This window comes from Vipera ursinii (genome assembly GCF_947247035.1).
Source record: "Vipera ursinii genome assembly, chromosome: 1".
NCBI classification, from domain to species: domain Eukaryota; kingdom Metazoa; phylum Chordata; class Lepidosauria; order Squamata; family Viperidae; genus Vipera; species Vipera ursinii.
In genome coordinates, this window is record NC_139512.1 from 313,313,070 (window position 1) to 313,327,463 (window position 14,394).

Genomic DNA, 14,394 nt, shown 5'->3' on the forward strand with positions numbered 1-14,394 from the left:
GTCTGGATGGGGAGGAACAGGCTTCGGCTCAAGACTGACAAGACTGAGTGGCTGTTCGTGCCGGCATCCCGGGAAATTCCGATTATTTCATCTCTGGCCATGGGGGGTGAGCTATTACCACCCGTAGATAGGGCTCGCAACTTGGGGGTCCTGGTGTGCCAGTTGCGGCCCTATCTGAACCGGGATGCCTTGCGTACAGTCACTCATGCGCTCGTGACCCCTCGTCTAGACTACTGTAATGCTCTCTACATGGGGCTGCCCTTGAAGTCCACTCGGAGGCTTCAACTGGTGCAGAATGCAGCCGCGCGAGTTGTACTGGGAGTTTCCTGATACTCCCATGTTACACCTTTGCTCCGCGAGCTGCATTGGCTGCCGGTTGCCCTCCGGGTGAAATTCAAGTTGTTGGTAATGACTTACAAAGCCCTACATGGCATGGGTCCGGATTACCTACGGCAACACCTGTGGCCGGCGTCAACTTCCCTCCGTCCAGTGCGCTCCCACAGAGAGGGCCTCCTCAGGGTGCCTCTGATCAAAGAATGCCGATTGGTGGCCTCCAGGGGGAGGGCATTCTCTGGGCACGCCAGACCTGTGGAACCGCTTGCCGGTTGAACTCTGGATGGCCCCCAACCTTCGCTCCTTCCGGCGCGATCTAAAAACGTATTTATTTGAGCAATCTGACCTGGTCTGATGGGTTAGGATGGGGTTTTAATATGTTTTTAATTATTGTTTTAAATTTTAAATTTGGGCATTATATTTAATCATTTTTTAACTTTTGTATTCTGTTTTTTATATTTATTGCCCTGTACACCGCCCTGAGTCCTTCGGGAGAAGGGCGGTATAAAAATATAATAAATAATAATAAATAATAATAATTTTATTCAAAGACATTAATTAGCCTTGGAAGAATATTGTAGAACTTTGTTCACTAATGTATTGATAATCACATTCTGATTGATTAGCAAAAGACAAAATTTGAGTAATTGTAATCCAAGACAGCTTCACTAAACAGATAAAAGGCTTTAAAGATCTGGGTGGTGTTTAATGTCTCAGATAAAAAGACGACTCAGTCTAAAAATGAATAAACACACAAACTGTTGCAGGTAATTTAAGGTTCTTTTGCTTGAAATAAAAGTTTTGGGCCTTCTGTTATTAAATTATTTATGACTAAAGTAATCACAGCTTTTTGTACTGAGCTTATTTAGGACCATACCTGCATTCTAAATTCCTGAAGGCAATATTTTAGATTCTTAAAGTCCTTCTCTAATAACACTTTGCAATTAAAGGCTGTTTATTTTCCAACATGGAACATTGTGTTCAATAATTCTTACTCTTGCTAAATGTTAACTTCTGTCCAGTGGATCCAATTTAATACTTTATGTTAAATTTCGTAGGAATAAGACTGGCACAAAGTGCATGTAAGATTTGGGTGGGTTAAAAATTGTGTTTTTGTTATTATTTTAAGCTGGTGATAAAGCAAATTGAAGAGAATAGCAAAATACTTTATATTTGTTGGTGTCAACTATAGCTAATGCCACTGCTTATCATTGTCTCTGCTTTCCTTTTTAGTTGATACAAAAGGAATGTTATTGTCTTTATAATACACCTACCTCAGTATCTTCCTGAAGTGAAGATTTCAGTATTAAACAATTCTCATCCTATATATAGGGGCAGTTATGATAGAAAATTAACTTATGTATTTCTATTCCTTTGTCCTAATTCTGGAATTAAGGACTTACCAGAGATTCATGGCAAAATTTCTTTCAGATGGTCTGGTAACTGGCCTTCTTCTGGTATCTCATTGTAACCTCTGCATTCTTAGGTATTGTCTTTCCTTAGCACACTTCATCCTATTCTTATCTTCGGTACATTTCTTCATATTGTGACCATCAATTCTCTTCAGCAGTACAAATATTCCTCAATTTGACTTAGGTTTACCAGGTCATATTGTCTTTTTTAAAATCCTTTTTCAAAAGCCATAGCTCCCTACCTCCCATCTATTTCCCATATCTCAATTCCAGTTCTTTTCCCAGAGTTCTATCTGTTTTTCCCCCCATTTATGCCAGCTCAGTTCAGTAGCCCTTCCTATTTTCTATGAGATAAGCTTTTCTCTGGTAAGCTAAACTGTTGCACTACTAAAAGTTGTTATCACCAGAGCCCCCAAGCATTTGTTTGTATTAGAGCATGGAAGAGCCTTGGTGGAGCAGTGGGCTAATGCCTCCTTAAGTAACACCAGCTGCCTGCAATTAGTGCAGGTTCGCATCCCACCAGGCTCAAGGTTGACTCAGCCTTCCATCCTTCCGAGGTAGGTAAAATGAGGACCCAGATTGTTGGGCGCAATAAGCTGACTTTGTAATAATGCCACTTTGGGGGGGGGGCGAAAGCCCTAATAAGCAGGCATATACATAGAATGAAGGCTATTGCTAAGCACATTGATTTGTGCTTTAAATTGTAAGCCGCCCTGAGTCTTCAGAGAAGGGCGGGATATAAATGGGATTAAAAAAAAAGTCTAGACAGAAGGGAGATATGGTGCATCCCAAGGATGTTGTTATATAAACTACTAGTCCTTGGCCTCTCCCCAGGATTTTTGTTGTCCATGCACTATGATCACTTCAATGCTTTTTAAAAAGCAAGTCCTGGATGCTGACTGGCAAAACAAGCTAATCCTAGTCACTGACAACTTTTAAGTACCACATACTGTATCTAGCTAAATATCTTGGAACTGCTTGTTTTTCACAGAGCCTTTTAAAAAGTTTAACATCCTCCCTTGCTGTGCTAGAAAGTAAGTTTATTAGAAACCCCTTTAAGTACCACATACTGTATCTAGCTAAATATCTTGGAACTGCTTGTTTTTCACAGAGCCTTTTAAAAAGTTTAACATCCTCCCTTGCTGTGCTAGAAAGTAAGTTTATTAGAAACCCCTGTGAGAAATATACTAGTCTCATAGCTTGTACAATTTCGTCATTGTGTGTTTAAGAATTAGTTCTGATGATCAGATAATAGTAACTACATTTTCAGTTGCAACTATGTAAGACAGAGTATCAAACGTGTGTGTGTGTGTGTGTGTGTGTACGTGTACACACCACTTTACAATGCCTTGGTAAGGCCACACTTGAAATCCTGCATCCAGTTTTTGTCATCACAATATAAAAAAGATGTTGAGACTGTAGAAAGAGTACAGAGAAGAGCAACAAAGATGATCAGGGGACTGGAGGCTAAAACATATAGGGAACGGTTGCTGGAATCGGGTATGTCCTGTCTAATGAAGAGAAGGATGAGAGGTGACAAGATAGCTGTGTTCCAATATCTCGGTTTGCCACAAAGAAGAGGGAGTCAAGCTATTCTCCAAAGCACCTGAAGGCAAGACAAGAAGCAGCGGATGGAAACTAACCAAAGAGAGAAGCAACCTAGAACTAAGGAGACATTTTCTGACAGTGAGAACAATTAATCAGTGGAACAACCTGCCTCCAGAGGCTGTGAATGCTCCAACGCTGGAAGTTTTTAAGAAGAGACTGGACAGCCATTTGTCTGAAATGGTATATACTGAATGTTCTGTTTTTGCTTGTTGACTCAGTATCATTGAAGTTTGAGATCACAGGGAAGTGCTATCATTTTAATCTGGGTTGCTACATATTTCTGAGGTTTTAAACTCTATTCTCAGACCAATAACAGTTAATGTTATTTCAATAACTAATAACAATACATTAATAACTAATAATATATTTCAACATGGATTTCAAATAAAGATTATTACAATATCTAATAATTTCTTAAAGTTAAAATTATACAGGCTTTTAATGTATGCATATTGATCTGGAATTTGTAAATTATGGAGTTTTCTCAATTTGTAAACTTGAGTTCTCTAGACCTCTTCTGAGTTCTCTAGTGGTCTTCTGCATGTTGTTTTAAGCAAAACAATAAAGAGTATGTCAATATGATTGCATTGATACAAGTGCTTCAAAATTCTAACTTCAAAATTCTAACTGCATTTAGAAAAAATGGCCCAAAAGAAAAAAAAAGTGATATAAATAGATGTGAGCACAAAAAAGTATTAAGCTATTTAGAGATTTAGAAATGAATGAGAATGGTGATTGATAAGCATCAGATATTTGTTTCAAATACATGATTTAAGCACAAGTCTATTCACAAGTATACATGGAAAAAGAACTCTATCAAAAAGCACGCTTGATTGGTTATGATGAAAATAAGAGAATTCGTAAAGGACACAGATGTGATGAGAGGTCTTGGCTGTGCGAAAAGCCATATTTTGGTGATGTCAGGATTGAATATTGGGGAAAAGAGTAGGCAGAGAGGGGGGAAAAAGTGTGGGTAGAATGATAGTTTAGCCAGAACTAAAGGATGGAAAAGTATTCATCTCCCAACAAAAGAAATGAAAAATGAACTAATAGAAGGATAATGGGAAGTTGCTTGGAATAGAGTAAAATGAGTTACATTACGTGTACCACAGAAGTAATTTATGCTTCTGAGAAGAATGCAAAAAAGCTATTTGGTAGAATGGTGAAATGAAAGAGGCTATGGGGGCAGAAAAGGTACATAGAGAATGGTAGAAATAGGAAAGATAAGAAAAATGTACAGTATAGTGTACAGAGAGAGAAAACAATAGTTGCAATTATGGCCAAAAAGAACAAGAAACAGTTAAGATAGAAAAAAAGAGAGAAAGTAACTAACTGTATTGATGAAAATAGAAAAGCTTCTAAAATTAAGCGCTGTACAGTAAGTTAAATAGACCTAAACTGGCAACTCTCAGCAGCGTGAATGGAGTTAAAATAAAGAATGATTTGCAAAGTAACTAAAAAGTCATTAAATGCTTGGGATAAAATAGTGAAAGCTGATAATTTTTAGAGATTTGTATGGGAATACAAATAGTGGTTTATTAAAGGGTAGATTTTTTCTTTCTTATTGACCAAGGGGAAAAATAATTAAAAGAGAATAATTAATGCTGTGAGAGTACTAGAAAATGGTAACTTTGGTTATATTATAGTACTATATATCATTTATTAGCTATAAGCTACCCAGAGCTGCTTCAAAACGAGATGGATTGCAAATAAATTTAATAAATACAAAATAAAATAAAATATAATGGATTATTCATTAAGTTGTATAATGAATGGGCAGACAGCTCCCTATTCTTCATTCACTCTTGTAGTCTGTCTGCCTGCCTGCCAGTCCCTCATGCCAAACAGACGTCAGGTGCAATTTTCTCCATCTTAAGTAGAAGCACATGGATTTTGTAAATAATGCAGCAGCTTCTCCCAAAGCACTCCCTTGTATGCGTGTGTGCATACACACATACACCTTCAAGTCACATTGATAACTGGGCAACTCCCTGCAGTTTTCAACTTTGGACAAGATATAATTTGGAATGAAAGAGAAGGTTTTGTATTTGTCAGTTGAAATCCAGCTAGATTTCAATCCAGCCTCCCTTACTGAGGTCTGTGTCTGGGTTTTCAGTAGTGCATCAAGTTCAGTCCCAAAATGGGTGAAATGATGTGCAATTGTATAATGGAAGAGAGTACTACTTCATAGGTATAAGTTTGTATTTACAAGGTTAGGGTATGATATTTTCTTGGAAACAATAAAGGACAAATGGAAAAAGAGGCAAATCTGAAAGAGGTTCATAATGATTAAAAACATAATTTATAATTTTGCTTACAAAGGAAAATTCAAGGTGGAAAGAACAAAAAGACTATAAAAATGCATATTCTAATGAAAATACCTAAAATCAAATTCATTTAAACAAGACAATTCAATTTCCATATTTTCCACAAGAATAGAATAAAAGATATATGGTCATTGCAGGATAGTGCCGAGTTACAAGTTGTCTTTTCAACTCAGTAGTTACTCCTTCAAGCTATTCAGTCTACTTGCAGGGATGTTGTGGATTCACTCGGATTGCCAGTCCTGGTATGAAAATCATGAATTTGTCCCAGGTCATCACAGACGTGAACAGCCTCACATTAGAACTGAATGTCTTCATTTATTCCTTCCTTCCTTCTTTTCATTTGTTGATCTCTTATATTTAAACCATTTGTAAGGTAATGCATTTCATAGTAAAAATTAATGGTCATGATGGCTGAATATTATTTCCACAGTCAAAAGCAAGTTTGCTTGAATTCAAAAATGTAAGAAAGAAAACTATTTTTGCATTAAAATCCTGTTAGTTTCCTATCAGCATCCGCATAACCACTGTGGGAATAGAAGCTAGAGTAAGATGGCCTTTGGACCAGTTCTGCAGAGCTCTCCTGAAGTCTGCCTATTTGTAGAAATGATAAGAGACACAGTAACTGAACTTTTCAAACTATGAAGTTGGTTGACAGATTTGCTGCCCTTTACTTTGCAAGAAAATATTTCTGGATATAAATACTTCCTTTTTTATGCTTCTGTAGGGGAAAATGCAGTGTTGCACTTCTGAATGAGACGGAGTCTGTATTGTCGTATCTGGCCAAAGAGGTACATAATTGGTTCACCTGTCAATATCATTTTATTTGCATGTTATTGACTATTTCATTTTTAATAGATTGCTGTAAAACCAAACTGTAATTTTGTTTATATTGCTGTTATAAAGATGAAATGACTTAGTATTTGTTTTATTGCTTTGTGGTATGGTAATTCAATCTCCTGAATTATTGATGCTTTATTGAAATAATATTGAAGCCATTCATTTGATTTTCAGCCAGTAATTTGCAGCTCAGCTGATTCTCTTAAACTAATACTATTGTTTCTCTTACTACTTATTAACAAGAGGGTTATATTTAAATATAAAAGAACTCTTACTGGATGGAATCATTGATACTAAGAACAGGAATTTTGCCTTTTCAACACCCTAAAAAAGAACAAGATGAGAATATGTGCCTAATCCTTAAGAGCATGACTAAATTTTAATTTTTACTGTTATTATTAATTGTGGGCTTGTACTAATTTACCGTAATTTCATTTTATTCTCTTTTTTGTACTGTTTTAACTGCCCTGTGAACCACCCTGAGTCCTTTGGGAATAGGGCGGTATATAAATTCAATAAATAAATAGATAGATAGATAGATAGATAGATAGATAGATAGATAGATAGATAGATAGTAATCTCAGTATTATACCATAAATGTTGTTTACCAAACCTGTTGCAAATACTTTTTAAAAAAATATTATTTTTAGAAAAGCATTTAAATTCAGTCTAGTAGAGTTTAGGGGTAATAAGCTTTTATGGTATACACCTATCAGCATCTCTTCATAAGTTAATATCTAGCTCTTAGCATAAATTCTCATAGTAAAATTTGAAACAGCTCCTTGGGAGTATGAAACCAAATTTCCTATTGACACATATGATACTTTTATTATTACAAATTTTTCGAGGAGGTAGGAATATGATTCAGTGGAACTATTTTTGTTGTTCATAAGTATGCATAACACTGATAAATATTGATCATCATTTTAATGGAAGGACTTGCATATAATTCTCAAATACAATTTAAATACCCTTTGGTATATGAAGAATTATAATTACCTTATACCACTTCCCAATTTCTACACTGTCTTATTAAAAACAGACAGAAGTAGTGAATTGAGTTCTCTGTCCTTTGATTCACAGACTAAAGAACTGTAATTTTGTAGTCACTTTTGTCAGATTGAGTCCCACTGAATTCAATGGAGTTCCTTTCTGGATAAGATATGTATCATGTATTGTTGCAGTCATAAAAATACTGCTGAAATATTTTTGCCTAAACTTGTTTTCTATGTCAGCGGTCCTCAACCCCTGGTCCATTGACCGGTACCGGGCTGCAGCATGCCAGCAACCGGTCTGCACAAACAAGCAAAGCCCCAACAGCAGGATGCAGGCAGCACACAATACCATACCCTCTCTGGTCCGTGGAAAAAGCTCCCTCCATGTAACCAGTCCCTGGTGCCCAGAAGGTTGGGGACTGCTGCGCTAAGCTATTTATTTATTTTCAATATTTAATAATTTAAAGAAAAGAGAAAGTGATTCTAAGCTATGCTGGAAATTAATATAACTTTGGATTGAATCAAGATAGCTCATTCACATTGTGTTAAACCTTAGTTATTTTTAGAATTGCTGTAAACATAAAAGATGTACTTCACAAAGCATGATAGTGCAAATGAAGCACTACTTTTTGAAGCATTCAAGTTGCTACGCTCTTTGCAAGTTCATCCAGGTGCTTAAAGCTCTTCATGCAAACACATTTTGCAAAGCACCTCTTTTAAATGCTTCATACAGCCTCAGTACTTAAAATAGGCTAATAGAAATTAATGGGACAGGTAAATCATAACTTAATAATTTAAATATAACTAGTTCTTTACTGGAAGGGACGCGGTGGCTCAGTGGGTTAGGACGCTGAGCTTGTCGATCAGAAGGTCGGCAGTTTGGCGGGTCGAATCCCGAGTGCCGCGTAACAGAGTGAGCGCCTGTTACTCGTCCCAGCTTCTGCCAACCTAGCAGTTTGAATGCATGTAAAAATGCAAGTAGAAAAATAGGGACCACTACGGTGGGAAGGTAACAGCGTTCCGTGCGCCTTTGGTGTCTAGTCATGCTGGCCACATGACCACGGAGACATCCTCGGACAAGCGCTGGCTCTTCGGCTTTGAAACGGAGATGAGCACCGGCCCCTAGAGTTGGAAATGACTAGCACGCATGTGCGGGGGAACCTTTACCTTTACCTTTAGTTCTTGACTATAACATGAAACACAATTGTTGTAAAATGTTGCACCCCCACACATGATTGCATTTTGGATGCTTGGCAACTGGGTCACATTTAGAACTCTGCCAAGTGTCCCACAATCATGTGATAGGTATTTCTAATCTTCTCTACCTGTTTAGCCAGAGAGTCAATGGGAAAGCCAATAGGAAGGATTACAAGGGGAATTAAAATAGATCAATGGCTTTCAGGAATGGAACTGAAAGCCTGAAGATTGTAGCTCTGTTCTTGTATCCTGCTGACAGATTTCTTTTCTCCGTGCATGGAAGGGAGGAAATCCTTCAGTGGGCTGCAGGAACATTTGGCAGCAAAAGGGTTGCCTGCCAGGAGAATTTCACCTCTACATGGAGCTGAAATCCCCCTGACAGGCAACTCTTTCACCTCATCCATTTAACAGGATATTGCTTAATGACTGCAATTCTGGTAGTCAGAATTGCAGACATTGAGTAAAACAGTCACATGTGTTTCTTTCTCTTAACTGCTTAACCCAAAACTGAGATTCCAGTTCCAATTATGGTTATGGTCAAACACTACCTATGCAGCCAAAAAAAAGGTGTGTCCCTTACTGAGAATAATATATGTTTGGTGTCTTTCATTATCTTTTTAAGGAATATATGTGGTTAATAAAGCTTAAAACACAACAGGAAGCTATCCTGTGCTAAGGTATTCTCTATATTAGGGAAACCAACCTGGTATTCATACAGTTGAAAACTCTAGATGCCATCAGATTGCCTATTTCTGGTCTACCCTGGTTTGCAACATTTGTTCAGAGTTATCAAAGAGATTTCAGTAACTCAAGTTCAATATCCAAAGGATCATTTAAAAAATTTTTTTAAAAAAAATAATGGAGGAGGTAGCCATCACCATGGATCTCCAGATTTGCTGAGCTTCAGTGCCTAACAGCCTCAACTACTATGTCTAACTTTAAGTCATTTGGACAAAGCATATTTAGAAGGATGGGTGTAGATTTTCCCTGCTAAGTTTTATTTTTTTTGTTCACTTTTCTTCATCTTAGGATACTTTCTTTTATTCTCTGGTATATGACCCATCATTGAAAACACTTCTGGCAGACAAAGGCGAAATCAGAGTTGGGCCCAGGTATCAAGCTGATGTACCAGATATTCTCTCAGAAGGTAAGTATGTTATATTTGTGATTCTTCAGTGCCAGCTTTTATTGTAATTGTTGTAGTTTTGCATATTCCAGTTTGTAAATAATCTGAATACATACCATGTGGATCCCAAATATATTTTTAACCAGTTTAAACATGCAGTTTCTAAATAGAAATTTTAAAAACCACCATTCTTATAATAGCCCTGTTTTTCCTTGTGCGTTGGGTTGTTTGGTTTTCTTTCTCTAAGCAAACAAGTTAATTTTGCCATATCTGCTAGTTCCATCATCTTCTCCAACCATTTCCTGCACTGTGGGTATATCAGAGACTTGCCATATTTGTGCATATATTAGTCTCACTGCAATGGTCATATATAAAAATAGTCTTGCTCTTTTAATTTTGCTACTCTAGCACTAGCTTCATTTTAACCTTTCCATTTAGGTCCAGTATAACAAAGCCTAAAGGATTTGGCAATATAGAAATAGATTTAAGAATAATATATATAACAAAATTGTCTCCATGTCTTAGTAATGGAAATTGGCTTAGATAAAGATCTGTAGTAAAGGAAGTTGGCATGCCATTTAGAGAAGATGGAAAAAACACTATCATTATTTCATACTACAGGTCAATTTATGGTTTGTATGATACAAATAAAAGTAATCAGTACAGAAGTAGAAAACTGTTTTTGTAATTTGATCTTGAAATTATAATCATTGGCAGACATTGCTATGAATGTTATCTCTTCCCACTAAAATGTAATTCCTGTCTTGGACTGGTCAGGTTGCACACATCTTTGAATACAGATTCAACAATAGATCCCATTAGAAAGAGACAAAATTACAGTCATTATAGTGTCCTGTAGTGGTGGAAGCTGGTGTAACTTTACCATCTGGAGTTGCTGCAAGGCTAGAAAACCTTGTGGTTGGTGAAGATTGTTTTTTAGTATGTGTCATAATGTAGTAAGTATGTTTTGTTTTTCTTTTGCTCATGGAGTCTATATACCTACCACCTTCTTTCCTACCTACTTACCCACCCACCTACCTACCTACCTACCTACCTACTTATCTACATATCACACAAAGATTATGTTATAGTTTTTGTATGTTTCCTATTTTTGAATAGTGAGAAACTGATTTACTTAATTTCAACAGCTATATCTCTGAAAATTCATAATGTAATCAGAGTTCTGAGATATATTAACAAAAGCAATGTGCGTCTGCATGCAGCCTTTAGGGCAGAGTTCTCTAGCCTTTCCAGCTTTACAGATCGGCTGGGGGCAGGGGATGGTTCTACATGAGTGGCAGATAAGTACATGCACATGCATGTGCACACATGCAAATAGAGCATGGGTGCATGCACTTGCCTGCTGCTCACAGAAGTGAGGATGCACATGTATACACTGTTGCCCGTCACTTCTGCAGCCCAGTTCTAAATGGCCCAGGGCCTGATAATGGGCCGTGGCCCAGGGGTTAGGGACCTCTGCTTTAGGGCACAGATTGGCCATTCCATGCCACATGAAATTAACTTTAGTGCTCGAACAAATAATGTGACAGTTCTATGAAGAAACAGACTCAATATATGTTTAAAGGATTTGCAAATCTTCTGGTTGACTTGCTGTACTTTTCCTAAATAACAGATTTATATACCTATATATATGTGTGTACACTCTGGTGAAATACTAGTTTTAGTATAATTGATTGTGAAATATGCAGATAGTTGTCTATTGTTTCTCTGATGTAACTAATTTGGAATTTTAGCCAAATTTGATCAAGTAGATAGGTTCCTTAGACAACTACCTTTCAATTAGATCCCTGTCCCTCCTGGCTGGTTAAAGCCTCCAGGACAGCGATGGCTAGGCAGGTTCAGACATTGATAAATTCTTTATGGACATTCCTGTGACCTTTCACGAATGGACTTTCCTGGGACCTTTCAAGGAGGCTCCAGTCTGCCTCCTCTTAAAAAAACAACAACATTCCTTGATCCCATCTGTCTAGACAGTTTTCACCCAGTCTCTCATCTTCCCTTTTTAGGGAAGATGGTAGAAAAGTGATTTTTGTGGCAGCTCCAGAAGGTCTTGGATGAAACAAATTAACAAAATAACAGAGTTGGAAGAGACCTTGGAGGTCTTCTATTCCAATTTCCTGCTCAATGATCTGACCATGACAAGGGGCTTGATTGCCAGAACATTTTTATTCCTGATGTTTTAAAACAGACATGTCAAACCCAAGGCCCGGGGGCCGGATTCGGCCCACGAAGTGGTTTCATGTGGCCCACAAAGCCATCCTGGAAACAGTGAGGGAACGGCCCCCACTGCCATGGCCCTGGCCCAGAGACCCTCCTTCTACCATACACCCTCAGATCTGTCCCACTCCTGCCCAGGCCCCCATAGGCACCCTTGATACGAACGATGTAGAGCTGGCCATGCCCACCCAGCAGGCCATACGCACTTTAGCCACGCCCACCCAGTAGGACACGCCTACCCAGTAGGCCAGGGGTGTCAAACTCAATTTCATTGAGGGCCGCATCAGCATTGCGGTTGCCGTCAAGGGGCCAAGTGGGTATGGCCAGGGTGGGCGTGGCCTACTGGGTAGGCGTGGCTAGAGTGTGTATGGCCTACTGGGTGTGCATGGCCAGCTCTACATTGTTCGCATCAAGGGTGCCTATGGGGACCTGGGCAGGAGTGGGACAGATCTGAGGGTCTCTGGCAGAAGGAGGGTCTCTGGGCCAGGGCCAAGGCAGTGGGGGCCATTCCCTCACTGTTTCCAGGATGGCTTCGCGGGCCACATGCAACCACTTTGCGGGCCGGATCCGGCCCCCAGGCCTTGTGTTTGACACGTCTGCAGTAGGCCATGCCCACCTGGCCCCTTGAGGGCAACTGCAGTGCTGATGCGGCCCTCAATGAAATTGAGTTTGACACCCCTGTTTTAAAAGAATGTTCATAACACTAATTTCATCTGCAGGCTGTGTGAACATGATTCGGGGAGGAACATGCCCTATGATTTTTCTGAAAAATTAAATCTATTGCTAATGGGATCAGTTGCGATTAGAGTATTAGAGGAGAAATGAGGAGGCTCAAATTCTAATTGCCTTTAGCAATGAAATACATCAGGCTAGATATTTTTCAGCCTAAATGGCCTCATAAGTTAAAAGGAAGGACAAGAGTATACAGTATCCTAGGTTTCATCAAAGAAAAATGACTTAAAAATATCAAAGCAATAAAATATAATGATAAAGTATAAATAAGTGAAAGTAATATTGGGTTTCTTGAGATGCATTTAATTGTGTATTAATAACTATATTACATACTGAACAATATATAAATAATATCAATAAATACTCTATATTTCAATTATATGCAACATTGAAAACATTAATGTATAATTGATGAGTTATATTGATAATTGATCAAATTTATACATTGAAATGTGTTCTAAAATATTAACTACAATTTTAATTATTGGAAAAATGTTATTGCTGGTTTCCTAAAATGAAAATATGGAAAATATTTACTATACTTATTCATAGTGGATAGAATCTCTGTAACAGTGATTTTTTCCAAACTTTTCCCATCTCATAGCACACATCTCATAGGTGAGATTTCTAGGTCACGAAACTGGAAGTCCTTTGACATCATAGGTTTCTTGGACTCGGAAGGAGAAATAGAGGCTGTCCACCCTGTTGATGTCACAGAAGTGGGATTCTGGCTGTGCTAGTGTGCAGCACTTTCTGCTCATTGTTGCAGTACACTTGCAGACCTTTCACAGCACTGAAATAAATCTTGATAACAGTGATTGAAAACCACTACTCTAAAAGATAAGATAAAATTATCGTGCAGGCTAATCATAGCTTCATTTTATTTCCAACAGTAGACCATGATTGTTTAATTTAATGGTAATTTCTTCAAACAAAAAACACCCTGAATATCTGATTTATAGTAGCTCCAGAAAATGGTGATATGCCCAGAAAATGATCATAAGTCTTAAAGGATTTATATTGAGGTGAAAGTACAAATTTTTAAATGAACTGTTCAAAAATTCAGCCTATATAAATAAAGATTTACAAACTGGAACTTTGCATATTGTGTCTCATATGTACAATTCGGAGATACAGACCACTGATGTTTTGTGGATTCTTTCTTCAAAAATTAGTGGAAGTAAAGATTGGAGACAAGCTGTCTAGCCACAGAAACAAAGATATGGATTACTGAACTGCACAAATACAAAGTTTAATAGCTTTTTGTTGCAAGGACAAATGACACGGCATTCAGGAAAGCTATAAATTACTTTTATGTTGAATCAGTGAGTAAGAAACAGGATCTATAAGTAATTAAGTTTGTGGAGTAAATAAGTATATATTTAAATACTGTCTGGACTGTGTTGAAGCACAAAGAAATTGGTTGTATCTTTTGTGTCTATTTGTAATCTTCGATTGAGCAAAATTGGAAGGTATAGGCAACAGTGATTGAACCAGGGTAGCTCAAGTGGACTAACTCACAAAATGTTGGTATCCATGACTCTTCTGCCAATGAATTTGTGGCTGCTTAAGCTCCATCATGCTTTTCC

At 37.8% G+C, this 14,394-nt stretch overlaps 1 protein-coding gene across 1 annotated transcript in view; it reads left to right on the forward strand.

Annotated features, from left to right (window-relative positions):
• MTA3 (metastasis associated 1 family member 3) overlaps positions 1 to 14,394 on the forward strand; it is a gene marked incomplete at its 3' end in the record, with an annotated part of 136,863 nt that overhangs the window by 32,721 nt on the left and 89,748 nt on the right. The window contains exons 5-6 of the mRNA XM_083348346.1: positions 6,405 to 6,468; positions 9,739 to 9,856. Of these exons, the coding sequence (XP_083204472.1) occupies positions 6,405 to 6,468; positions 9,739 to 9,856 (182 nt within the window). The remainder of the gene's footprint in view (positions 1 to 6,404; positions 6,469 to 9,738; positions 9,857 to 14,394) is intronic.